We start from the raw sequence: 26,467 nt of genomic DNA on the forward strand, positions 1-26,467 counted from the left end.
TTATAGGCTTTTCCCTTCTACAACACAACGAAAAAGCAAATCTACAGATACAGTAATCTGTTGAGTTTTGTGGTGACTATAAGTAAAGCCTGAAACCCATCGAACAAAAAAGAATTTCTATTATCCTCACTGTTTACTTACGACATCCTGCAGAACACTCAGGAAAATCTGTAAAAAGTATTGTGAGTGTTGAAATACACAGAAATGTAGGTTTTCATGTAATTCTTCATGTCCTGTAACAGTACTTTGCTGACGACGACGGACGATTACTTTCTCGTCACTGTCAACCATCGTTCTTCCCCTCTTAAATAAATAACAGTGACGCACACTACGTTCAGACAACACATTCAGTCCACATGCAACACAAATTTCGCGTTGATTGTCAAGAAATCTGAGATTTGTTGGCACTAAAAATCATATATGAGGATGAATTTTCCCATTAGATGGAATTTCCCGACACCACGCTCATTTTGAACCTCTATTACAGACGAACGAGAAGCAGTTTTTTCTCTCGCTATTGCAGCTCTTAACCACAGTGACCTACTGTGTGAATCGGTGCCAGCGACTGTTTCGTATCCCCAACAACATCCCATGCTATATTGAATTTACTCTTTGGACAGCCCACATACTATAAAAGGCTCTCCAAAACAGTTGATAAATTTGTCCCACTGCTAGACAAGGCAGTCAATCCTTCATGGATTGTTGCCTATGAAGTCCATGACTGTACCCGTGCGTGACCCTCTTCGTCCGAAGCAAATCGGCGGCCATGAATGTCTTTCTTCAGGACTCCAAAAATTGGAAATCGAATGTAGAGAGAACGGGACTATATGGAAAATGCGTAATTGTTTCCAGCGAAACTACAGCAGCGTAGCCGATACAACCCTGGCTAGAATTGGGCAGGCTTTTTACTGCAGCAGAGAGAAGCCTTCTGCCAACATTACTGGGCTTTTCGACTTGATGCCGCACTTCTATTTTAGTACAGCGTTAACGTGCCGCTGTGGTTTATTATTGCGTCGTGTTTCTGAAAGTCAATCGGCAGCAGGCATCTACAGTTAAAGAAAAAGGTGATCACGAGTTTCACGAAGGTGGCGTGGCAGTTGTTTCGACTACGCTGCAGAAGTTTCGCTGGGAAGCCCTTATATGTCTTCCATACACTCCCGATCCCTCCCCATGCGATTTCTGTATTTTTGGAGCCCTGAAGAAAGACATTCGCGACCTTCGTTTGCTTCCGACGAATAACTGCATGTCTCGCTACAATAATAATTCCGCAGGCAACGGCTCACATTTTGTTTATGAGAGCGCTGGTTGTCTTGTCACGTAGTGGGATCTACATCTACATCTACATCCGTACTCCGCAAGCCACCTGACGGTGTGTGGCGGAGGGTACCCTGAGTACCTCTATCGATTAAGGTTATGGCGATTACTTTTGAAATAATAAAAGTCCAATTCCTTTTTTTCCATCTACCTCGTCATCATTTGACTGTCCCTGATATATACACAACTAATTCACTGCACGTCCATGTGTATAATAACGATTTATGAAACGTTTGTCGAGATTGTGAACCAATTTTATAACCAAACGAAATGAAAGTACGCTGACTACGATGTAAATAGATACAAATTAAAAAGTACAGGAAGAAAGAAAAGAAGAGCTGGAATGGATTTCGACAGAATAGAAGGTAAAAAAAACCTTTCACGAATCGACATTGTAAAAAAAAAAATTTTGCGCGGCAGCGGTATTCCAAAATATTGCATGGTATCAAATTAAAGTGTGACAACTACAATCAAGAGCAGAGAAACTACTTGGCCTGCCACATGACAAAGATACTTAACGACTAGTTTCTTTTCTGTACCTTACGTTTGTTGTATCGTAGAAGATAAACTGGATTCCTGTCTGCATTTCATACTGCGTCCTGATCTCATTTCAGCATATAGCTTTAATAAATGTATTATTTTTGTTGTCTTGCCTAGGATAAACTGGAGTTCAGCGCTCATTTCATACTACGTACTATACGTATTTCTTACTATATTTGTGTAAATGAGCCAACATGTCTTGCTGTACTGACCTGCGAGAATAGCACTCTGGGCTTCCTCTTAATCCTTTGGCGATGCTGACCGGTCTGGCTCCTTTTCGAATCTGTTCGCACCGTCTCTGAAACGAAACATTTACATAATACACTATCAGCTACGTTCCCTTTAAACACAACAACGTAAAATTTGTCATTTAGAAATCTTAATGACAGATTATCGATCATAGAATTACAGTTCATCACCTGAATTTTTATTCCTCGCTTGATAACATACATTGTAAGTAACCGTACAAGAGAAAACTTTCAACACTCTGGAGAAACGTAGTCACGACGGCAGTGCTTATTCATAGCTTTGTACAAGAGTTCAAGCAGAGAAATTCAGCAGTGGATAGAAACCAGCGAGCCGAAGGTATTGAGCTCATTGGTAGAAACTTTAAGAGTATAAATACCTATGGAGTGCGAATTTGGATGTGTCGAACGAGAATTCTGTCCGTAACTTTGCTGCAGCTCAAATCACATGATTTTGGGACGGCGAATTTAAACCAGCATGACGCTTAGCGTATTTGGAGTGTTATTACTACGCTGCTACAGCGTCACAAGTACCGTGACACTTTGTATTTTGGGTAACAGGATAAAAAGTGACAGCCAAAAATACTTTTTTACGCTTTCTGTATTCTAATTAATTACTTTACAATGGCGCTGTAGACGGCGCCGAAGTGTATGGAAAAAGCTACGCATTTGGAACTAAGTATCTGTTGCACTAAATACGGCAAGCGATTTGCACTACAAGCTTGTCCATTATTATTTTCAGTTTTTCTTTATTTGGCCTTCTGCTTTTTGTGGGCAAATAAAACATCTCTGATATTATTTCGCCATGTCATCAGAAAAGTAAAGCCATACACTACTCACACGAAAATAAAAAAATACAAGATCAGTGATCGAATTTTGGAGTAATTCAAGAAGTGATAGCCAAACATGTTTTTTTTTAGATTTTTGTGACTCTAATTCATATTGTCGAAATTATTTACATCAATTGCGTAACAATGACCATGTATAAGAAACCGTTTCATGAATAAAAATTTAGATGTATGGAAAGGTTTTGAAAACCTGCATGAATTGGAAGCAATTAATGAGACTGTTGTGTATAGGTTTTATCTGCATATGGACATAAAATCAATATGTATAGCCTGACTGACATCTTACTCAAACATACTAGCAAATTTATCTAGCACTTGTCTCGTAAACAAATGACCATCAAATTGCAGAAATTACTTCTACAATTCAAGACATTTTAACACAGCGTCTCTATATTTTTGTACATGTAAAGACCTCGTATCATTAATGCAGCTACAATTATAAATTTGTTGTATATACCTATGAAAAGTAACCGATACTCCTCTCACATATTTCTCCTTGCATCAGTGAAAACGACAATACTGCACCATAACTGTTATTAAAACTCAGACGTGCAGAAATGTGTATAAGACAAGAAGAATACGTGTAATATTCAAGTTTCGCTAATACAACAAATCGAAGACAGGCAGCGTCGTCCCAAAATCACGTGACTGTCCTGGTTTGGTGTTGAAAACATGAGCTGTAGACTATGCTCAGTCCATAGGTAAAGAAAGAAGGGTGGCGGCATTACGTTACAGTCTTGAAGCCGATGTCCGCCACCTTCACTAGCCCAAAACGTTAGGATCACCGCATTGATACCTCATAGTTCATTGCGGTGACTCTTTCCCGTGAATGTGTCGTATTACTAGAGCAAATGCGCATTCAAGAACAGGAAAAGTTTGAAATTGCCTTCTTGATACTATGTTATTCATACAAGCTATACAATTTTTAGTATGTAAAACTGTTGTTGAGCGCGCACGACAGAAATAATGAACAAGAAGCACAAGTAAACAGTAATCTGCTAATGTGCTGGGCTACTTGATATGGCGCCCACTCTGTCTTCAAAACAACGTACAGCCCGACTCTGTAGTGCCACCTCCCTTTTTTTTTTTTACGTCAATGGTAGAAACCCGCAAACTGAAAAATGAATTGCTCCTTGACTGCGGTGCCAAGCACGTTAGTCACTGGGCAAACAAGTTTCATACACATTTACTAATAAAGAAGAAACACGGAGATCGTAGCAGCATAATCATTCACTTTTTACAGTAGACTTTCATGGACAGTTCGAGCAACATGACACGAGAAAGTTTCCTACCGACATCTCGTGTCTGGCAATCACTGCAACAGTCTTACACCGGCACCTATGTTTGTCAGATAACAACAAAATTTTTAATTTACCCAGTATCAGTTGCAACGTAGGCAGTGGATAGTACGCCCAACTGATGCCGCTTATTCCACGCTACGACATGTAATTAACAACGAATAATTCTCATATATATACTGTTATGAAAACAACTTCTTTAGCTAGTTTTAGAGTCCTGGTAGTTCCTTCCTTTTCTCTCAAGAGACAACAGACTCACACTGTAGCAATGAGGCAAGTGACATCTATTGAGAAACAGGCCGAACTACGGGTGGTCACGAATGGTAATATCTGTGCGACTGCGAGTGCGAATAACGATATAAAGTTAAACGATTTTCCGAAAAGCGGTCGTAAACTGTATTTGGGAGAATTATAATGCTATATTAAACGTATCGGCAAAACTATTATGTTAATAACTCTGCAATGCGGCACAGAGCAAAGATATATATATGTTGTTGGTAGTCTTGGTTCAAAGAAGTTACTTTGGTAGAAGCGTAGCGCTGCATCAACAAAATCGGTCTGAAATATAACGGTGCACTGTCGAACAGTTTTGAAATCTCGCTGCTTAAAACCTGTGCAATATTTATTGTAGTTGGACACGTCGATATTATTGTCTAAAGAAAGAACGAGATATGGAAAACTTTACTAAAATCTGAGAGTGGCATGTACTAACAGAAGCTCGTAACAGACATCAGCAGATTTGCAGAGCATCTACTTCTTTCAAACAAACGTGTTACAGGTAAGTGATGAGATAAATTGGCGATCAACTCACTTAATATGAGACGACGATATTGCAAACATTTTTTTACTACCCTCAATGTTTTTGGTGAAGTATATTAATTCTTATTTCACCATAACTGGAATTCCAGTACTTAAACTACATATGAAGTAATTATTTTACTTTTTAATGAAAATACCAACTACACAGTCGATGTACTGATTTACAGATGTACAGGTATAAACACAGTTATTCTAAATAGCGTTGTTTCTCATATTCTTTTTTAATTTTGTGAACACACAATTTAAAATGAAATTTTAATGTAGGTGGTTGTTGAGAGAGTTTGTGATTCAAGATCCTTTCCTAAAGCTCTGTGTATAAACATTTAACATTATTCAGATGTGTTTTTGTCTAACACTTACTGGTAGGCCCTACAAGTAGTGAGGCACTCGTAATATGTAGGTAAACACGCTTATACGATTACCTACTCTGTGCTTTAGCACTTCAGTAAAAAGAGTTAAATGACGTACATTAATTTTGTTGGCTTACATGGGAGCTAGCTAGTTTCTTAATTTAAAAATTCATTGCTTTGGCGGTAGTACAAATCATGATAAACGATCTCTAATCAGGCACGCGAATATATCGTGTTATCACCAGTGTTTATCAGTATTGTCGGCTTAGGATTGGTAATGTGAAGACACTTGTTTTGCTTCTTATGAGAAGAGAAGGTGTCAACTGTGATTTTGATTTATAATTGTTGATGAACTATAATTTTATATTCTATTTTGATATCAATAATGGTTATAATTATACAAAGGTTCAACGCTCGGAATCCATGAAGGGAATCGAGGTCATATTTTCGTTAAGCGGAAGAAGAGATATTTATCTTTATTTTTTTTACAGATGAGTTTCGTAATATGAAGGGTGTAGTCTGACAATGTGCAGCACGAGGGGGGGGGGTGGGGGGGGGGGGGGAATGAGTCACTTGAAATGTTCAGAAAATATTTGCTGGAGTTTGGTAACTGAGGTTCGTTTAATGTGCTACTAGAGCATCACTGTCCCCATAGAGACACGTGCACGCCAAATATGTGTACATACTTAGGTAAAGTAGTGGACACTATTGAAATTTGACGTCGCCACGGCTAGTAACGAGCCTATCTTTACTGGGACGTGATTTACAGATTGTGAGAGAAAAATTAACTTCCTGAAAGTTCCATAATCTGCTTTAGTACGAAGGAATAACACTCATAGTGTCTTTGCTGGAAACAGGGAATTAGAATTATTTTACTTTTAACTAAGAAAATACTGCCCTTTCTGAAGTACACGAAACTATAATAAGTGTTTGTATGTGGACAAACACTATTATAAAAGCTGTAAATCGTTCGACTCTGAATCGACAGTAGGTCTCTAAGCGGTAAAGAAAACTAGACGCGTCCGCACTTGATAACGTGTTTGTTCGTCAAGATTTCATTGCGAAGCTTACGAAACTGTTACAATAATTTATTCTTCCAAACTTCAGTATTATTTTACATGAATAAGCGCAAAATAGTTGTAAACAGAGCAAAAACCTACAAATCAAATGTAACTTACAACGTATTAATAAAGAAATACTTCCGAAATTGAATATAATACTAACTTATCCCGCTGAAGTCAAGAGAATATAAAAAATTATTTCACTAGTAGGAAGAAAGGGCGTTTGTTTCAGTCTATAATAAGGAGTGACACATTATTTGTAATTTCGTGTTCATTTGTAGTCATTAAGACGCCAGTTGCGAGAAACAAAACTTTCGTCTTTATTATTATTGTACGGCACATGAGGTATTTCCAAATAATGGTAGAAATCGTTGCAAATTTTGTTATAATGCACCGATTACAATACAGTTTTTTTTAAACGCACATAATATGTCAATGTACTGCATGAAAATAATTTTTCTCTGAGAAAGTGTCCATGTTATCAACTGAAATTTTTTAACTGTATTCTAGATTTAATACATAAAGAGCAGGCAGTAATTGTCATCTATCAGGCTACTAAAGGAAAAAAATGTGTGCGGGATAAACCCTAGTAAAAGCTGTATGTGGACAGACACTATTATAAAAGCTGTTAATCGTTTGACTCTGGATCGAGTCAGTTTGTAACAAGGAGTCAGTTTCAAAATAAGATAGTAGAAAGTATCCTGTGTTAGAGAGACAAAAGTATCATAAGTTACCAGATAATTACCAAAAGAGGAAAACAACCATTCTCGTCAAAACTCTTGCTATTACATGGGGAAAATGATGATGGAATCATTGGACAGAATGATCAGTTGCCGATGTCGTATCAAACGTAAATGGAAATTTTTGTGTTGACAAATGAACAGAAAAAGACCATTGTTTACATGACAGGGTTGAGCAGAAGATTTGGATTTGTGACCAACGAAAGAACTACAGTTTTACGTACGTTGGTATCTAAGAATGAACAACGTGATGTTGCAGTTACTACAATTTGTTGTACTACAGACACTTTAGTTCGTAAAATACTATTATATAATGAAATTCGGACAATTCAATTTGTGCTTGTCTCATGCTGTAGTCAATAGGTCAGCTTTTTGGGTGTTTGGCGCATTGCTAAAAATCGTTTTAAATTACATCGGCACAAAACGCGACGTACCTAAAATTTCCGGAGGGGGTGGAGACATTTTTTATGATGGCCAGCTAGTCATCTATTTGGCTGTCAGTTTATTTACAGCTTTTCAGCATATATTAACTTTTTTATTTTCTATTTCTAGTTGTATTAACGTGAGTGAGCTGTTTGTAGGATTCAGGGATGGCGTAAGTCTGAGTGGCAATTTAACGAATAGCAGTATGGAACATATCAGATGTTACCAGGACATCAAATTCGTTTTCCAGATGGAACGAAATTGTGATTGTAACTGAAATATGTACAGACTCAAGAACTGAACTGACTTTCTAAGGAACCGTTTGCAGGGATATGAGGTAAATTCATTCCCTCAAGACAGAAATCTTTTCTTTCTCGCTATTTGTATCCCAGCTCTTAGTAAATTATGAGCTTTGTATCTCAGGCGTCGCCTTTTTTAAGAGAGTAGATGAGTTTGTCGAAAGCATCTGCGACGTGTTATGTTTGCTTTGTTTATCTTCGTGAGAGAGGGGAGAGGGTGAAACCCAAAGCTGGAACACATCTCACTCATTTTAAAAGCAGTAAAGGGAGCTGCAGCTTGCTATCGGATCAGTAGCGTGGTATCCCCTCACTATACGAGACACTCTGCAGAGATTAGGGGGCTGAAGCCACAACACTGGTGCACAGTCTGCTAATCAAGGGTAATCCTCTTTTTGCCTACGAATTCTTGTGGTGAAAATATATTTCGCCACCAGGTTCGAAGCTGGATAATTTCATCCCGAGAAGTTCTACCTTAGCGCCAATCAGCGATATTTACTGAACCAGTTAAGCATTCTGAGATGATCCGATGTGGTCCCTCGTTTGAAAATTCTGTAAAACTTCGCACTGACAGATGATTGCTTAAAGAGTATGTAATGACACATTCCGATGCAGAGACATATAATACCTTAAAGGCTGCGCCAAAGATTAAATTGAGAGGGATGTAGAATACAATCTCTGTAATGTGCATATAGGATTCTATTTTGTTTCATACTCCAAGAAGGAGTTGAGAGACATTTTAGATTGTTACCTTGTAGAGGATGGACGTAATTTTTGGTGTGTGAGGAAATGCAGCCATATTGTTAGTATTTATGGTTTGTGCGACGAGCAGAGCAAGTCTTATTGTGTTGTGAATAAAAATTAGTGAGAAGTATCTAAGTTTTACGAGAGTTCTTTAAAGCGACGTAGCCTTGTATTCCTTGGTTTCAACCATCTTCGTGAAGTGAACTCATGCTGACTAAGGAAGATACACACGGTCAACAAAGAGAACATCGATGGCGACTAGTGAATTAATATTGTGGCAGAAGGACGAATTCACGTCTAAGGTGAGAACTCTGAATAAATCATCAATGACGTAGAATTCAAAAATGTAATTAACCGGAACGGTAAATTATATTACAGGCAAATTTCACGCAGCACTGAATTTGTCCGCATTCAAGCCAGGCTTTCAGAAATTCTAAGGTTACATAGTTTTTCCTATTTAAAAAAATAAATTTTTGTTATTTATTTCGCCACAAGTACCAGCAATATATCTGGTAGTGCACTGAAAGTATTTATACTGACTGCATAGTACACCAATCTTACTGAAAGCAGGTACCTGAAGAACAGAGCACAAAGAACATGAAACTTTTTTTCGTCAGTTGGAGCATTTCAGTCGATTAGGTTTAAAGAAATGGAACTCCACTTAAAGTTGTTGGATAACAAGAAATCTTAACATTTGTCTTACTTGTTTGTTAATATAGTAGCTTGTTTGCATACTCACTTTTCTCCAAAACTTGGCCTCATGGAAAGTTTTCATAGTTATCTACTCGATTTGTCGAACGTATACGGACATTGTCTTTTTTCCATTCAGCGACTTCACGACTGTTGCTCCCAGTGTAGCGTACAGAACCGCTTTTTGATACTACTGTAGCTTTTAAGTTTGAGGCTCATCTTTTCAGTGATTTCCTTCGAACTCACAGCGGAATGTCCTGAATAGTAGTAGCTGGATTTATGGAATAATTAATTGCTTTCATGTAAGAACTTTGTTCTGTTAACAGGGATACTGTTATGCAAATTCATAGTGGCTCCGTATCCTCTTATATATTTTTTTGAAATCGTTTTGCTTTTTGTTTTGATTTTTTGATGACTTTATTAGTCGATAAGCGACAGCGTCATCTGCAAAGAACCGAAGACGGCTGCTCAGATTGTCTCTATCGTACGTTAACCACACTATTATTCTTATTGCTACTGCAGCGTTGTGTAAAAGTGCAGAAAGAGTTCATAAATAGACGAATTTCAGAAGTAAGTTCGTATTAATTGTCATTTCAGTAACAACTGCTAAAAAGTATGACTTAATTTTTATTCGTTCGGTGCGAGGCAACTCCCAATCGAACTTTAACAGTGGACATTGATTTTCAACATTATCCACTGTTGACCGATGGGCTGAAATGTTCGTCATAGATAATATTACTGAACAATCTGACCTAATGCTCACCTACAAACGTTGAGTGGTGGTGTACACTGTGACAAGATATGCACATAGCAAATGTTAGTAATGAGGAATTTTAATTAAAAACGGAATTCTAACAACAAAGGTGTCTGAAATATACACGAGCAAGACGATTTACTGGCAGTGTACGTGAGTGTAACTCAATGACAGCAGATTGGACGCTTTCTTTATATTTTATTTTCAGCAACATATAATATACACTGATGAGCCATAACATCATGATCACCTACTTACTTCCTTGTTTGCTAATCTTCGGAACGAAACACATCACTGAAACTACGGATCAGGAAACCGACAGTTTATTGGTAGGTTTCTGGCTGTATGTGGCATTAGATGCTTACGCACAGGTCGGTAATGTGCGTAATTGCCGTGACGCTGATTTACGTACGCGGTGATGGCGCCTGATAGGTTTTCAGCTGGGTTCCACAGAATTTATCAGGCGAATTTGGCATCGGAGACATCCATGTGTTCTTTTTAATGCTCCTCAAACTACGGCAGCACGCTTCTGGCTCCGAGACAAGGATGATTACTACATCAGGTCCCATGCAAGTGCAGGAGAATGTCTTCCACAGCATAATACTGCTCCCATCAGCCTGAGTCCGAGGCACACTGCACGCTTCGAGCCGCAGTTCACTTCGATGAAGGTGTTAGCGGAAACGACCATCGACCTAGTGTAGAGAAAATGCGGTTCACGCGAAGAGCCGACACGTTTCCATTGATGGACGGTCTAACCCCAATGGTCCCGTGGACACTGCAGTAATGACTGACGATGCCGTGTCATCAACATGTGAACACGTAGAGGTGGTCTGCTGCCGAGTTCCATGTTCAACAATGTACGATGAAAGGTGTGCTCCGAAACACTTGTGCGTCCACCAGCATTGTGCTCTACTGGCAGAGATGCAACATATCAGCATCCATTCTATTTTACAAAGCAGACAAGCGTCGACCCACAGTTCTGTGAAGAGTCGTAGACGTCCAACCGTTTTGCACCTGGTTGCCGTTTCACTGTCCTGCTGCCTCTTTCCGTAGATGCTCACGGCAGTACCAAGTAACCATTTGACCACCTTCGCCGCTTTCGAGGTACTCGTTCATACACCTTTGTCGAAATCATTTATCGCAATGGATTTTCTCATTTGTAGCGCATATCTTGGCTAGGCTGTTCGCTCGTCCGTATCTGCTCCACTTTCATACTTTTGGTACTGCGTCACGAAACACAACTTTTGCAAAGGACCTAACTTTGTTCAGAAAGAACAGATCTAATGCATTTGCAAATAATAGATTCCACCTATCAGTCGTCCTTTCGAAATTTTATTGGCAGATCTAGATTTCAGCAAGAAAATAGCCATTCTCAATGCCCTATCATTTTTGATCAATGGATGTAATGCCTGTTGATCGGGCTTCATCCCCAGTTCATTCAATACTCAATCTACACGCATCAAAAAGTTTTTCATCACCTCGGTTCCGAGATTTCAGGAACCTGTACAGAAAATTGGAATAGAGATCGACATAAACATCATTTCCGCCCTTTTTACTGCTCATGAAAACCACACATTGCGTCCCGTACCACCATAAAGCGAGACTTTCAGAGGTGATGGTCCAGATTGCTGTACGTACGGGTACCTCTAATTCCCAGCAGCACGTCCTCTTGCATTGATGCTTGCCTGTGTTCGTCGTGGCATACTGTCCACAAGTTAATAAAGGCACTGTTGGCGCAGATTGTTCCTTTACTCAACGGCGATTCGGTGTAGATCCCTCAGAGTGGTTGGTGGGTCACATCGTCCATAAACAGCCCTTTTCAATCTCTCCCAGGCATGTTCCAAAGGATTCATGTCTGGAGAAGATGCAGGTCACCCTAGTCGAGCGATGTCGTTACCCTGAAGGAAGTCATACATTAGATGTGCACGATGGGGGCGCGAATTGTCATCCATGAAGACGAATCTGTCGCCAATATGCTGCCGATATGGCTGCACTGTCGGTCGGAGGATGCCACTCACGTATCGTACAGCCTTTGTTGCGCCTTCCATGACTACCAGCGTCGGCCCTAAATAGTGCCAAGCCAAACCAGTAGGGAACCTCCTCCTCGCTCCACTCGCTGGACAGTGTGTCTGAAGCGTTCTGCTGAGTGCGATGCCTCCAAACACGTCTCCGACGATTGTCTGGTTGAAGACACTCGTCGGGGAAGAGATCGTGATGCCAATCCTGCGCGGTCCATTCGGCATGTTTTGGGCCCATCTGTACCACGCTGCATGGGGTCGTGGCTGCAAAGATGGATCTCGCCAGGGACGTCGGGAGTGAAGTTGCGCATCATGCAGCCTATTGCGCACAGTTTCAGTTATAACATGACGTCCTGTGGCAGCACGAAAAGCATTATTCAACATGGTGGCGTGGGTGTCAGGGTTTCTCCGAGCCATAATCCGTAGATAGCGGTCAGTCACTGCAGTAGTAGCCCTTGGGCGGCGTGAGTGAGGCATGTAATCGATAGTTCCTGTGTCTCTGTATCTCATCCACGTGAGAACATTATTGCTTTGGTTCACTCCGAGGCGCCTGGACACTTTCCTTGTTGAGAGCCCTTCCCGACACAAAATAACAATGCGGACGCGATCGAGCCGCAGTATTGGCCATCTAGGCGTGGTTGAACTACGGACAACACGACTCTTGTACGTCTGTCCTGGTGGAATGACTGGAAGTGATCGGTTGTCAGACCCCCTCCGTCTAATAGACGCTGCTCATGCATGGTTGTTTACTTCTTTAGGAGGGTTTAGTGATATATCTGAACAGTCAAAGGGACTGTGTCTATGATACAATATCCGCAGTCAACGTCTATGTTTAGAAGGTCTGGGTACCGGTGTGATGTAAAACATTTTTTGATGTGTGTACAATCGATATGTTCCCGAAAATACATATTTATATCGGTGGAAGGCATAAAACAGCGTCCGAAATTGTATTAAATGGCTTGTCTGAAAATTATTTTGACCATTTAGTTCTGGTGTCCACTCGAAGTATAAATGGTTGCGATAACATACTTGATCTCTTAGGAAGAAGTAATCCTGAGCAAATAGGGGACAACATCACGAATACAGCGATGAATGACCACATCCAGATTCACCAAACATGAACGTACCATATGTCTGTTTAAAAATGCAGATAAAAATTTCTGGGACGCTTTCCTAAGGGACAGTCTTCTTTCCTTCTAAACAAACTGTGTAAGCATAGACTAAATGTAGGTTGAATTCAGAGAAATACGATTGACGGTAATTAAGAGATACAAACCAAATAAATTGATAGGAGACGAAAAGGATCTCCTATGACACACAAAATAGGTCCGGACACTGTTGCAGAAGCAACGAAAAAAGCATCAAATTTAAAACAATGCTAAATCTACAAGATTGGCGATGTTTTTCAGATGCTTGAATTTAGCGTAGATATCAATGCGATAGTTTCTACAAAGAAAGTCTATCTCGAAACCTGTCAAAAAGTGTAAAGAGTTCTGGTCGTATGTGAACTAAAGCAGCGGAAAGACACAATAAAGGCACTCACTGCGCGACTAAATATATACTTTTGCCGACAACATTATCAGCAAAGCGGCGTCACTGAAAATGGCTTTCCGAAATTCTTTCACCGAAGAAAACGAAGTAAATATTCCAGGATTGGAACCAAGACCAGCTGCCGATATGGGAAGCTTAGAAGTAGATACTCTCGGTGTAGCGAAGAAATTTAAATCACATAATAACGAGAAGTCTTCTAGTCCAGAATGTATACTATTTAGGTACTTCTCGGAATATGATGGTGTAATAGCCGCATATTTAGGAATCATATTCAGCAACTCGTTCGATCAAAGATAAGCACTAGAAAGGTGCATGTTTTACAGCAATACACAAGAAAAGAAACTGAAGTTCATCCGCTGAAGTAAGGACCTATATCACTGACGTGGTAGGGTTTGATTTTAGAACGTATACTATGTTCGTATATAATGAATTACCTTGAAGAAAACGGTCTATTGGCCCATAGTACGGTTTCAAAAAATATCTTTCTTGTGAAATATAACTGGCCTATTATTCAGGCAACGTAATGAGTGCTATCGACGGGGGATCTCAAGTTGATTCCACTATTCTATATCTTCAGAATGCTTTTGACAGCGTTCCTCACAGCTGTATTTTAATTGCGTACCTATGGAGTTTCTTCGCGGTTGTGCGACTGGATGCGTGATTTCCTGTCAGAAAGGTCACAGTATTCTGTAATCGTCAGAAAGTCATCTAGTAAAACAGAAGTGAAATCAGCCGTATTACACGTCTTCTGCTGTTCTTAATCTAGATAAACGTTTGGGCAGATAATCTGAGCAGCACTCTTTGATTTTCGCAGGTGATGCTGTTGTTTAAAGTCTACTAAAACCATAAGAAGCTCAGAACCAATTGTAAAATGGTTTCTGTAAAACATGTATGTTGTGAGGAAAGGACAATTGACTCTAAGTCGCCTATCGTCAAACTGCAGCGAAGGCGAGAGTGCGGACCGAATCAAATATTCGTGAGGCCTGCGGTTCACGCCCTATTGTATAACAGATTAAGGTTATCCATTACACATATTTTAGAACCCGTGACGTTAATTGAATGTAAATACATAAAACTGCAAGCAGACACTTTTATTGATAGTTATTTATTATTCCATTAACCGGTTTTCGATACTTTCTAGGTTCATCTTCAGAGGGTTTTCAGCAAAAAATGGCTCTGAGCACTATGGCACTTAACATCTGAGGTCATCAGCCCCTACAACTTAGAACTACTTAAACCTAAGTAACCTAAGGACATCACATACATCCATGCCCGAGGCGGGATTCGAACCTGCGACCGCAGCGGTCGAGCAATTCCAGACTGAAGCGCCTAGAACCGCTCGGCTACACCGACCGGCCGCCTTTCTGCACGTTATATCACTATTTCTAGTGTAATGCTGGCTTGCGACAGCATGGGTGGCTTCTTTCATCACTTCACACACTTCACAAGTGTGTGAAGTGATGTACCAACGGGGCATCAAAATAGAAGCAGACATATGGACACTAACGAGAAAAGCAGTTCATGTTGTCGCAAGCCAACGCCCAGCATTACGTTAGGAAGAGTGATGTAACCTCCAGAAAACCCTCTGAAGATTAACCTGTGGAAGTTCGAAAACCGGTTCACGGAAATAAATAACTGTTCACAGAAGTGACTGGTTGCGTTTTATGTATTTACATATCGTATAACAATTAACATCTAGGAACTCACAGCGCAATCCGAAAACGTCGACAGACGTCAACAGCTTCCTAAGACTAATTTTCCTGCTCAGTAACAGACAAATATATTTATAGAGATTTGATTAATTTAAATTGACCTTAATGATTTCGGCCGTGAGCTAAGTTAATTTGGCTTCTTACTTCAGCTGCAGAGGGGTAAGTAGAGCAGCCACTATATAGTTAGAGGATGTGAAAGTACGAATGTTTTATTGTTTGTCTTCCAGTACTGACAACTAACCGGCGTGCGCGACTTGTATTGATCAGGTGCTGTGATATAAATTTCAAACGAAAGTAATTTGAATTAGTGAACATGCATTATAGAGCTGGCTGTCTTCAATGGGAGCACATATTTGTATCAAGGAGTGCGAAATTAAGTTAAGGCAGTTGTAATACAGCACAATGTGTAGACGAAAATTGACATTCAAAACACTGAATAAATATTTGAGACCGTATCTGATATTACAATATACGTTTAAATATAAGTGCGGTTGATGTCATTAATCGATTAATTCTTCAATCACGCGGACATCACAACAACTCTTCGTCAGAGATAACTTTGAGGTCCTGCGGGTAGCAGTAATGTGAAACAGTAACACCGAAGTGTTCCGAATAACGGCCCCAACCCATCGCATTCTCATAATAGTCTGTTGGGGGCTCGTAACCCATCAGTTTATGCTGGCTTCCAATTAACAATAAGATTGGCTCACATGTACCCCCAGGTCTCACCCCTCATTTTCAGTACTGGTACTTCAGCAGAAAACTTGGGAGATCACTGCTCTCAACAATAAGAAGTTTTATGTCGTCATTTTCAGAAGTCTACTAAAAAAAAGTCATTTAAAATTCACTTACAGGATAAACTAAAAAAAAATTTTAAGTCGTCAGTATTTCAGAATACTTACAGATTGTAACTCCGCACACCATAAATTGGAACGATCACATAGAAAATATTTAGTTAAAGGTGAACCAAAGACTGGATATAACTGACAGAACACTTCGAAGATGTACTAATAAGAGTGTCACCGTTACATTTGTTCCTCCACCTGTGGAGTATTGATGCGAGATATGGGTAATTACCAGATAGGATTGATTAAGCACATGGAAAAAGTTCAAAGAATTACAGCTCGTTTTTTTATTATCGAGAAAAAAGGAAAGGATTATTGCAGATAAAATGAGCGAGTTGTCATGACAGTCACTAAAACAGAGGCTTTTCTACTTGCGGAGAGACATTTTTACGAAATTTCATCGCCAAACTCTCTCCCCAGCATGCGACAATATTTTGTTGACACCCGCTTACATAGGAAGAAATGAACCTTGTAATAAAGTACGATAAATTACAGTTCACATGCGAATATTTAACGGTTTATTTATCCCAAGTGCTATTCTCTGCCTAGAACTTAAATGTTGATTGCAGATTAATCAAGTAGACTTAGACGTTGACGTAGATGTAGATGGAAGCCCTTTACTGTTCTCAAGTACGTTCAGTGATACCAAGTCACGATCAACGTTATTTTTTATTCTTTTACGTTTTATGTTTCTTATACCTCGCTACATTAGTAACGTGTTACGCTTTCCTCATACAGCGCATCAGGTGTTGGCCTCGGTTTACTGGACTGATTCTGAAACTTCGCCTTTGGGAGTAAAACTGCAGCTAATCAGTTTTGTTTGCTGATCGATTTTCTGCTCCTGTGGACTTCACTGTTTAAGACAGTCGCTGGATGACGTGGTAGATAGTGTCGGAAGTTCCACGCGGCTTTTCGCGGATGATGCTGTAGTATACAGAGAAGTTGCGGCATTAGAAAATTGCAGCGAAATGCAAGAAGATCTGCAGCGGATAGGCACTTGGTGCAGGGAGTGCCAACTGACCCTTAACATAGACAAATGTAATGTATTGCGAATACGTAGAAAGAAGGATCATTTATGGTATGATTATACTTCTGTAAAATATCTGGGAGTATGCGTACGGAACGATTTGAAGTGGAATGATCATATAAAATTAATTGATGGTAAGGTGGGTGCCATGTTGAGAGTCCTTAGAAAATGTAGTCCATCAACAAAGGAGGTGACTTACAAAACACTCGTTCGACCTATACTTGAGTACTGCTCATCAGTGTGGGATCCGTACAAGGTCTGCTTGACAGAGGAGATAGAGAAGATCCAAAGAAGAGCGGCGCGTTTCGTCACAGGGTTATTTGGTAAGCGTGGCAGCGATACGGAGATGTTTAGCAAACTCAAGTGGCAGACTCTGCAAGAGAAGCGCTGTGCATCGCAGTGTAGCTTGCTCGCCAGGTTTCGAGAGGTTGCGTTTGTGGATGAGGTATCGAATAAATTGCTTCCCCCTACTTATACCTCCCGAGGAGATCACGAATGTAAGATAAGAAAGATTCGAGCGCATAGAGGAGGCTTTCCGGCAGTCGTTCTTCCCGCGAACCATACGTGACTGGAACTGGAAATGGAGGTAATGACAGTGGCAAGTAAAGTGCCCTCTGCCATACACCGTTGGGTGGCTTGCGAAGTATAAATATAGATGTAGATGTAGGTGTAGATGGAAGCCACCGGCTTTCGATCAGGAGGAAAGACTGATTAGCTGCGGTTTACACCCAAGCATGAAGTTTTCCAAGCATTCATCTCGAAAATGAAGGCCAATACATGACGTGCTGTGTGACAAACCCCCCACACGTTACCAAATTAGCAAATGAAGAAAACCACTGATAATTCTGACTCAGTGCTAAGGCTAGTTCGGATATAATAAACAAAACGTCTGCGTCAAGTCGGAACCACAGATCTCCTGTTGCTGGAAGTGTAAGTCGAACCAGTAATGAATCCAGATCTCTCCATCTCGTGAGGCTCGCACTGCCAGTTAACGAGTTTCGAGCCCACCTCAAGCATTGGTCAAAATATAAGATGACTATTATTGAACTACATGAAAAAAAGTAAATTAGTTACAAACTATGGCGTGCACACACTTTATTCATCGTGGAAACGTCAGTAAAGTTATACGGGTTTAGGCTATTACATGTTCGATATGCCTGCCATCATTTACGATGATGTGGCTCAGACGAATAGCGAAATTCTGCATGACCCGCTGAAGAGTCGGAACATCGATGCAGTCGATGACCTCCCGAATAGCTGTTTGCAGCTCAGCAGTGATTTTGGACTTATAGCTGTACACCTTGTCAATATAGCCCCACAAAAAAAGTCGCATTGTTCAGATCCGGAGAATATGGCGACCAATCGAGGCCTATGCCAGTGGCCTCTAGGTAACCCAGAACCAGGATACGGGTCCCAAAGTGCTGCTCCATGATATGAAACACTCTCCTGTTTCGATGAGTTCTAGCTCCGTCTTGCATGAACCATATCTTGTAGAAATCAGGGTCACTCTGGATAATGGGGATGAAACCACCTTCCAAAACCTTCACGTACCGTCCGGTAGTGTCCGTGACATCTAGGAATATCGCACCAGTTATTCCGTGACTGGACTTGGCACATCACACAGTCACCCTTCGAGGGTGAAGAGACCTCTCGATGGTGAAATGAGGATTTTCAGTTCCCCAATTGGGCCAATTTTGCTTATTCACGAACCCATCCAAATGAAAGTGGGTTTCGTCGCTTAAACAAACAATACATGTGCATAGAAATTCCCATCATGCCCCGCGGCTAGCCGGGCAGTTTGTACGTCTTAACGCAAACCGTTCAAAGGTTATGACAGTTTATTTCATATATTTCAATAATTGTCACTTTGCATTAACCAGCGGTTACATTTTCTCTATACCGTCCATACTCTTAACACCCCTCTTCTGCAGTGTTTTTGGACTAGTTTCCCTGGACGGAATACTGGAGCGTAAAAATCCTTTTCACTATACACTTATGGATATTACCTTAGATGACATCTTTCCAGTATTCAGCGTAGTGTATGCACTGATGGCGAGGATTTATAACCAAGTACAAACTTAGAGCCTCGTTCTGTTGGTTTCTCCCTTTCCAGTGAGTAGAGTGATCTGGTTGTGACTCGGCCGTTAATAGTATCGCTAGTTTTCAATCAATCACCAGGTGAGATGGTACTGGAGCTGAGGGGCTCCCACCTGAGAGAAGAAACGGGAGGTGATTGCTAGTTCCTGAATTCACCTTACAGCAAACTCTTGAAAACCTCCGTTCGGAAAATTTATAGAACACTGATTCAGATAAATATAAAAAGTGCCTATTTGTGTGAGCGTTTGTGTGAAGATGATAGGATTGCGTGTCTCGTTGCTTTGAGTGGGTCTCTGATGCGAACTTGCATATCGCAATTCGTGTGGTACTGCTAGCTAGAGGCGGCAATCCGGGTTTGAATCTTTTTCAGTGCACATTAATTTGTCAGAATTGTTTGATACATGCGATTTCCATTGCCGTATGGCGGAAGTCAAGCTACAACGAATATCTGATTCTGAGGATAGAGCATAAACCTTCAGAACATGTGAAAAGCTAATTGCAGGAAGTAAGAGGCATAAACTTCTTTATGTAAAAACACTATTCTATATTTTCTCTAAAAAATTTGATTATCTAATTTTTGTGGTGTCACCGCCAACACCACACTTGCTAGGTGGTAGCCTTTAAATCGGACGCGGTCCGTTAGTATACGTCGGACCCGCGTGTCGCCTTTATCAGTGATTGCAGACCGAGCGCCGCCACAAGGCAGGTCTAGTCTAGAGAGACTCCCTAGCATTCGCCCCAGTTGTACAGCCGACTTTGCTAGCGATGGTTCACCGTATACATAAGCTCTCATTTGCAGAGACGACAGTTTAGCGTACCCTTCAGCTACGTCATTTCTACGACCTACCAAGGCGCTATATTCAGATACTATGAATGTATTCTGAACAGATAATATTGTGACTCATGTACCGTCAAGAGCGACGTTCATCATTAATGGATTAAAGTTAAGTATCAAACTAATTAGTCCGCTTTCTGAATACTAATTCCTTGTCATGTTCCAGACCTCACGTCAGTATAATTCTTCCCTCCTCACGCCAGCCTGCGTAAGCTAAAACGCGTGCGTTTCGGCATGCACTAGTAACACGGTGTTGGCTCTTCTGCCAACACAGCAATTTTTATCCAGCTTTGCTTTATCGGTAGCTTAAAAATCTTTTTGTTTCTTCTGGACATGTTCCCCTTTTCGGTAAACAGAGTGGAATATAAATTACAGGCTTTAAATTTTTGAGGATACAAATTTATTTTAATATATCCCTCAAACTAAATACCTTTCAAACATTATTATATCGAAATAGTTTCGTTGACAGAAATATTCTCTTCGCTTCCATCTCCTTTTGTAGTCCGAAACGTCGAATTTCATTTCAAAATTGGATCCCTTCTTCCAGAACGTAAATTGAACTTCATTTAATATCATTCATTTTCAAGATGTTCATGGGTAGTTTGGTTTTGTTCAAAGGTTTCTAGGAGAGATCTAAATTCACTTGAGTATTCCTTTTTTAAAAGCAATCAGCTCGAATGCTATTGATGCTTATCTTACATTGAGCTAGCTGTGGTGTATCTTCACTGAAACGAAATTCATGATTCATAGGGCAGCTATTCCGGCATTTATTTCAATCGGTTTAAGGAAACCAAGGGAACCTTAAGCAACAGACTGAGATTGCAAAGGTGTCCCGAGGAGGAGGGAGGAGAGAGAGTGGCGCAAGCGGGAAAGTGGAGAACTTCCCCTCAGGATACGGAGTACGAGTTTTCTGATGCCACCGACCTACTCCATGGATAACTTTCTGCAGAGTACCATGGAGATTTGTACAGCTGTTTTGCGGAGAGGGTATCCAATATTTTACAGCTGCTCCGCCTCGCTCGATGGACAGTTGGAGCTAAGAAATGAATCATTATAATGAATGATACTGACTGGTAGATTATGATATTCGCCGATGAACTACTTTGAAACGCTGCACTATAGAAGACGCGGAAGGAAAGTTGAAAATTTTAGCGGGACCAGGATTCGAACCCGTGTCTCCTGTTTACTAGGTAGATGCGCTGACCACTGCGGCATCCGGACGTAGTGGGTATTGCACCCGCACATGCATCCCGTCAGACTCAAATAGTCAACTTATCTGCACACAACTGATGTAGTGTCCCTTGCCCATTATCCATATACTCACAGCGTTTGGCTGATTACCGTAACAGGTAGTGCGTGTGTGTCCGGATGGCGCTGTGGTCAGCGCATCTGCCTAGTAAACAGGAGACCTGGCTTCGAATCCCAGTCCCACACAAATTTCAAACTTTCGCCATTGATTTAAACCAATGCTCACTAGCAGTTAATGCCATTCTTTCCTTTTGTCTTGATTCATAGTGGCTGTAGGAGGAGAATGGAGTCTGTTATTTCTGACATGTTGGAAACAACGGGCTCCATGGTACGTAATATATTTGCAAAACCTGAGATATTCAGAAAAATTTGGCATTAAACGTTTAAATATTGTCTAGGAGTACTCCTACTCATGTTGGAGATTAACAACCGTCTTTTTCAGGCACCCGCATGAAAGCCTACCAGATTTTTCCTTTGAAGTCATAAAGTTTTCATACACACAGTGACCCTATTCGAACCTTTAACTTCAGATATACTTTTACTAGAGATGGGTTTCCACCAAGACGAATGAGTTTAGGCTCTCAACATGCCATACTAAGCTCATTAAACACAGAAATTTAAAAAAATCTGTTTCCCGAATTAAAAATGCTGTAGTTTAGTTTCGTACACTGCAGTTATCGAACTGAAAAATTTGCTATTGTAAATAGACTATATGACAAAAAAAGAGAAGTATCCAGAAGGGGAAACGAAAACTATAGAAAAATTCGCAGGTTGAGACGGTATGTCATTGTGATTACACAATCGAGCCAAATTTTCGAAGACCTTGGCAATATGAGCTCACTTATAAGTATGACGTCGTACCCACTGTGCCCTGGTTGCATTCTCTGATTCGCTTGGCAGTGGTGTCAAACAGTGTTTTTATTCTCTCTTGTTGCAAGCTAGTGCAGAACTGTTGCAACTCGTCCTTGACATCCTAGATAGCCTATCCGCATTAGGATGGAGTTGTCCGTCCCGATAGCTGTGTGGTCAGCACGACGGAATGCCGTGCAAAGGAGCCCGGGTTCGATTCCCGGTTGGGTCGGAGATTTTCTCCTCTGAGGGAAGGGGTGTTGTGTAGTCCTCAACATCTCCATCGACTCGCAAGTCGCCGAAGTGGCGTCAGCTCAAAAGTCTTTCACAAGGCGACCGGACTACCCGACGGGAGGCAATAGCCACACGACATTTCATTTAGGATGGAGTTGACTTCCGAGTTGGACCCACACATGTCCTATTGGGGGCAGATGTGAGGATATTGCTGGCCACAGGATTAGCTCAATATTACTCACGCAGTCCGACGTGTGAACTAGTGTTGTGCTATTGGAAAATAGCACCACGATACTGTCAAATGAGAGACAACACATGAGAAAGCAGCATGTCCGTGATGTGCCAGAGTTCCCCCATTCGCTACTAACCGTAAACTCCTCACACCAGGACGCCAGGAGTAACAACGCAGTATCTCTCCAAATCGTTGGAAGAATGGGCCTATTCCCGAAGCAGGTGCCATACTCGTTAACGATGGTCATCCAGTGTAGTGCAGAATCATAATCCATCGCTCAACATAGTGCGACGTCAGTCATCAACAGCCCATGCTTTCCGATCGCGGCTCAGATACAAATGCAGCCGTTCGTGTTGCAGTGACAATGGGACGTAATTTCCTAGTCCGGCTGCTGCTATGCTGCTAGTCTCCGACAGATGTTGCAGGCCGTCAATTACTTGTTCTCGGATGGAAGGCGTAGCTGTGAATGGTAACTATAGCCTATTCTTGGTGGACAATATGGCGATTCTCTCTTGTGGTGGTCAGTAGTGGTTGACTGGAACCTTGACAAAGTGTATGCCAGCCACGTCTTTCCCAGACAGTCCAACAACGGGATACTGTCGTATCCAAATGATCCACCAGTCTGGATAATGCACTAATTGACCAGCAGCCCAAATGGAGATCCACAAGGAGTCCCCTTTCAAAATCAACCGTTTCTTAATGCTACTGTGTTACACAAGTGCGCGACATCGCTGTGTCCTTTGTAGTTATCACTAAACATCCGAAGCTGTTCACGGCTGATATGTCCTACCAGACCTGGCAACAACACTCACTCTGATGGCCGTTCAACCGGTCGCAGAGAATTGTAGCCTTAATTCGTTACTTACCCGCCAGTACCCTGTACTTTTGAGAAAGCACGTTGACATCCAACCATGCCTTTTTAGTGCTTGACTTTCTGTGCCAGACAGTGTATCTCGTACGTCTTAAAAGAAGTTAGGGAGTAGACATGGATATAATACATGTTACTCTTGGAACACCCCGCGCAGGAATAACTTGCATTTTTTCCAGATCTTGAGAATGATCGCTGTTCTAGAAATTCCATATAAATTCGATCAAATAAAGTAGTCAATATCTAAGCCTATTCTCCGTGAAACCGAACTGAAATTCCATAACTGTCTAGCGTTTTATAATTTTCTACTGGCACATTTACCTTTTAGCAAGAGTAATGCTTTTATCTAAGTCATTCGTTGGAAAATTTGTATGGCGATCGATCTTCCTATCTGAATGATGTCTTAAGTGCAAAAAACAGGTTGTGAAATTTATCATTCGTGTATCTCCAGAACATTTTAATGAAGTACCCAGCGATTAGCCTTTATGCATATCTGATTTATTGCCAGTAAGTCGAAATTTATGTGGAATATTGTCTTAATAATTTATTTTAAGTGCCGTGCTGCGGTTAATTAGTTTAAAGTAGCTTTACCTTGAGTTTCGCTAACACATAATTAGTTGGCATTCTATTTACTTACGTAGAATGTCAGTAAATTGGGTTAAGATACATCGGTTCTCTGTCAAAAGCTTCCGCCGAGGTTGAAATTTTGTTCCACGGACACCTATTCAACGTCTGAGTTTCACGAACTAAGCAACAGCCGCTACGGATTTTGAAACTGTAGCAATAAATATGCCTCTAGTTCTCGTAAAATGTAAGTGCACACGTTTTTGAAGAATTTACTGTACATTAATTTTGATAGATATCCCAGTAGAAGATGGTGATTAGAGTTCAACGTCCCGTTGACAGCAATAGTCATTAGACATGAATTATGGAAGGATGGGGGGAAACAGGTCGTGCCCTTTTCAAATCATTTATCCTGGCATTTGCCTAAAGCGTTTTAGTGAAATCATAGAAAACGTAAATCGGGATCTCCGGATGTGGATTGAACCGTCGTCCTCCCGAATGCGAGACTAGTGTGTGATATCCCAACGAATGTGATCTGTGTAAAAGATCGGCTCAACTGTGCTTCATTCAGATCCTCCGAAGAGCATAAGCCAACTAACCAAAAGTATCGAACTTACGTGAGTCTTTTGCTATTGGGAGTGACATTAGCTTACAGTTGGTGCAACATTACATATGCTGCTAGAACAGCTGATAATCTCAGTTTTAAACTCCGGTGCGTTACGTCGTATCAATGAAATAGCAATAATAGTTTGTCCCTTTTATTAAGGCTATTCTACAGCCTTAGCACAGCACAATTCTTTCTGACTAAATTGAAATAAAAGTAGTGGCCCTGACGTCTGTACTGAATGTTACGCTAATCATTATTTCATGTCTCACTTGGTGAAAACAGGTCACCGAAGTCTCAAACATACCAGAAAGTTCTTCGCGTGAATGTCATAACTTATGACATCTGACATAGAATAAATACGACCACTAAAACGACTGACACAGCAGAAGGACCGTCATGATTTACTACTGATTTCCCCACTAACAGGGTTAAGACACGATGGTAATGGCACCTCTATGTTACCTTTTCACTCTGGCTTTTAATTTGTATATACTTCCAATCATCTTCATTCGCATTATTGGCTGTTCTTTCTACCATACACCTGAACATATGAACTTCGTTTGGCAGTTCCATGTCCATTTCATTTTCGAACCTATGTAGGTTTGTTGCCAAAAAGTCATAGCATAAGAATTAGCTTATTATGTTCTCTTTCATCCAGATATTTGTTCATAGCAGAGGACTTCGACTCAGGCGATCTTTTCATTCGTTTTGGCTTTAATGGTGCACCTGTTCCTTTGAGAATGACGAGTTTTCGAATTGTACAGCTATAGAAGTAGGCGTTGTACGGGTATTCGATGCCTCGGTATCATTGTTTTTGACACTGTCTGCTCTTCAAAAACGGTTACTGAACGGTTCGTATGTGATTCGCGTTTAATTCGTGATGTGGGGGAGCTACAAGAGCAACTTAGCACAGACATGTTGCTGAATAGAATGTACGAGATGATACATCCAGGAGTCCGTACTATAAATTTGAAAATGATCATATCGCTGACTGCAGTAACGAAGGAGGTTTAACTGCAGTAAAATAAGAGTTTTATGGATGCTGCAACGAGGCGAGAGTGAGGTGTCGATTTATTATTGGGCTCTTAGAGGCGGGCGTGAGTTTTTGCGCTCCAGTAGCGGTCCTTAGCAGAGGTTTCGAGTGCGGCCACGGAGAAGGTCTCGAGGGAATCGACCGTTCAAGAGGCTCTTCCGCCGGACAAGTACAGCCTCTCAGTACCGAAGGAGTCTCCGTCAGCGTGTGATGTATGGGCGATTCTGGAGAACGGGAAAGGCAAGGCGACCCACCCTACAGCCATTACACTAACCCCTACTGCTTCCGCAACATTTCCGCTTCTCCCCTGCAGTTTCCCCTCCTCTACTCTTCACACTGCGCCCATCCTTAGACTCACGTCTGTACGGTAAGAGAATACCATTGTCACATTACATTTGTTAGATATTGTCGAAAGAACACCTCCTTTTCGTCGGTACATTCTGGAAATGTGCGACTCAAATCCGCTTCCGGCCGTCACTATTTAATTTTCATTTGAATTACTAGCGAATCCGGCGACGCTTTGAAATTGCTATATCTATATGGGAGAAGGAATATACGTCCGAATGTTCTTCTTTCACCCCCTCTCCGTCCATCTCCTAGTCCCTCTACCTCTCTACACCTTTTT

The 26,467-nt window shown here is 41.0% G+C and overlaps 1 protein-coding gene across 1 annotated transcript in view; it reads right to left on the minus strand.

The window, feature by feature from the left end:
- LOC126354684 (muscle-specific homeobox protein tinman-like) overlaps positions 1–26,467 on the minus strand; it is a 104,611-nt gene that overhangs the window by 39,811 nt on the left and 38,333 nt on the right. Inside the window, exon 2 of the mRNA XM_050004487.1 lies at positions 2,067–2,152. Within this exon, the coding sequence (XP_049860444.1) occupies positions 2,067–2,152 (86 nt within the window). The remainder of the gene's footprint in view (positions 1–2,066; positions 2,153–26,467) is intronic.

This window comes from Schistocerca gregaria, chromosome 3 (assembly GCF_023897955.1).
Source record: "Schistocerca gregaria isolate iqSchGreg1 chromosome 3, iqSchGreg1.2, whole genome shotgun sequence".
Lineage (NCBI taxonomy): Eukaryota > Metazoa > Arthropoda > Insecta > Orthoptera > Acrididae > Schistocerca > Schistocerca gregaria.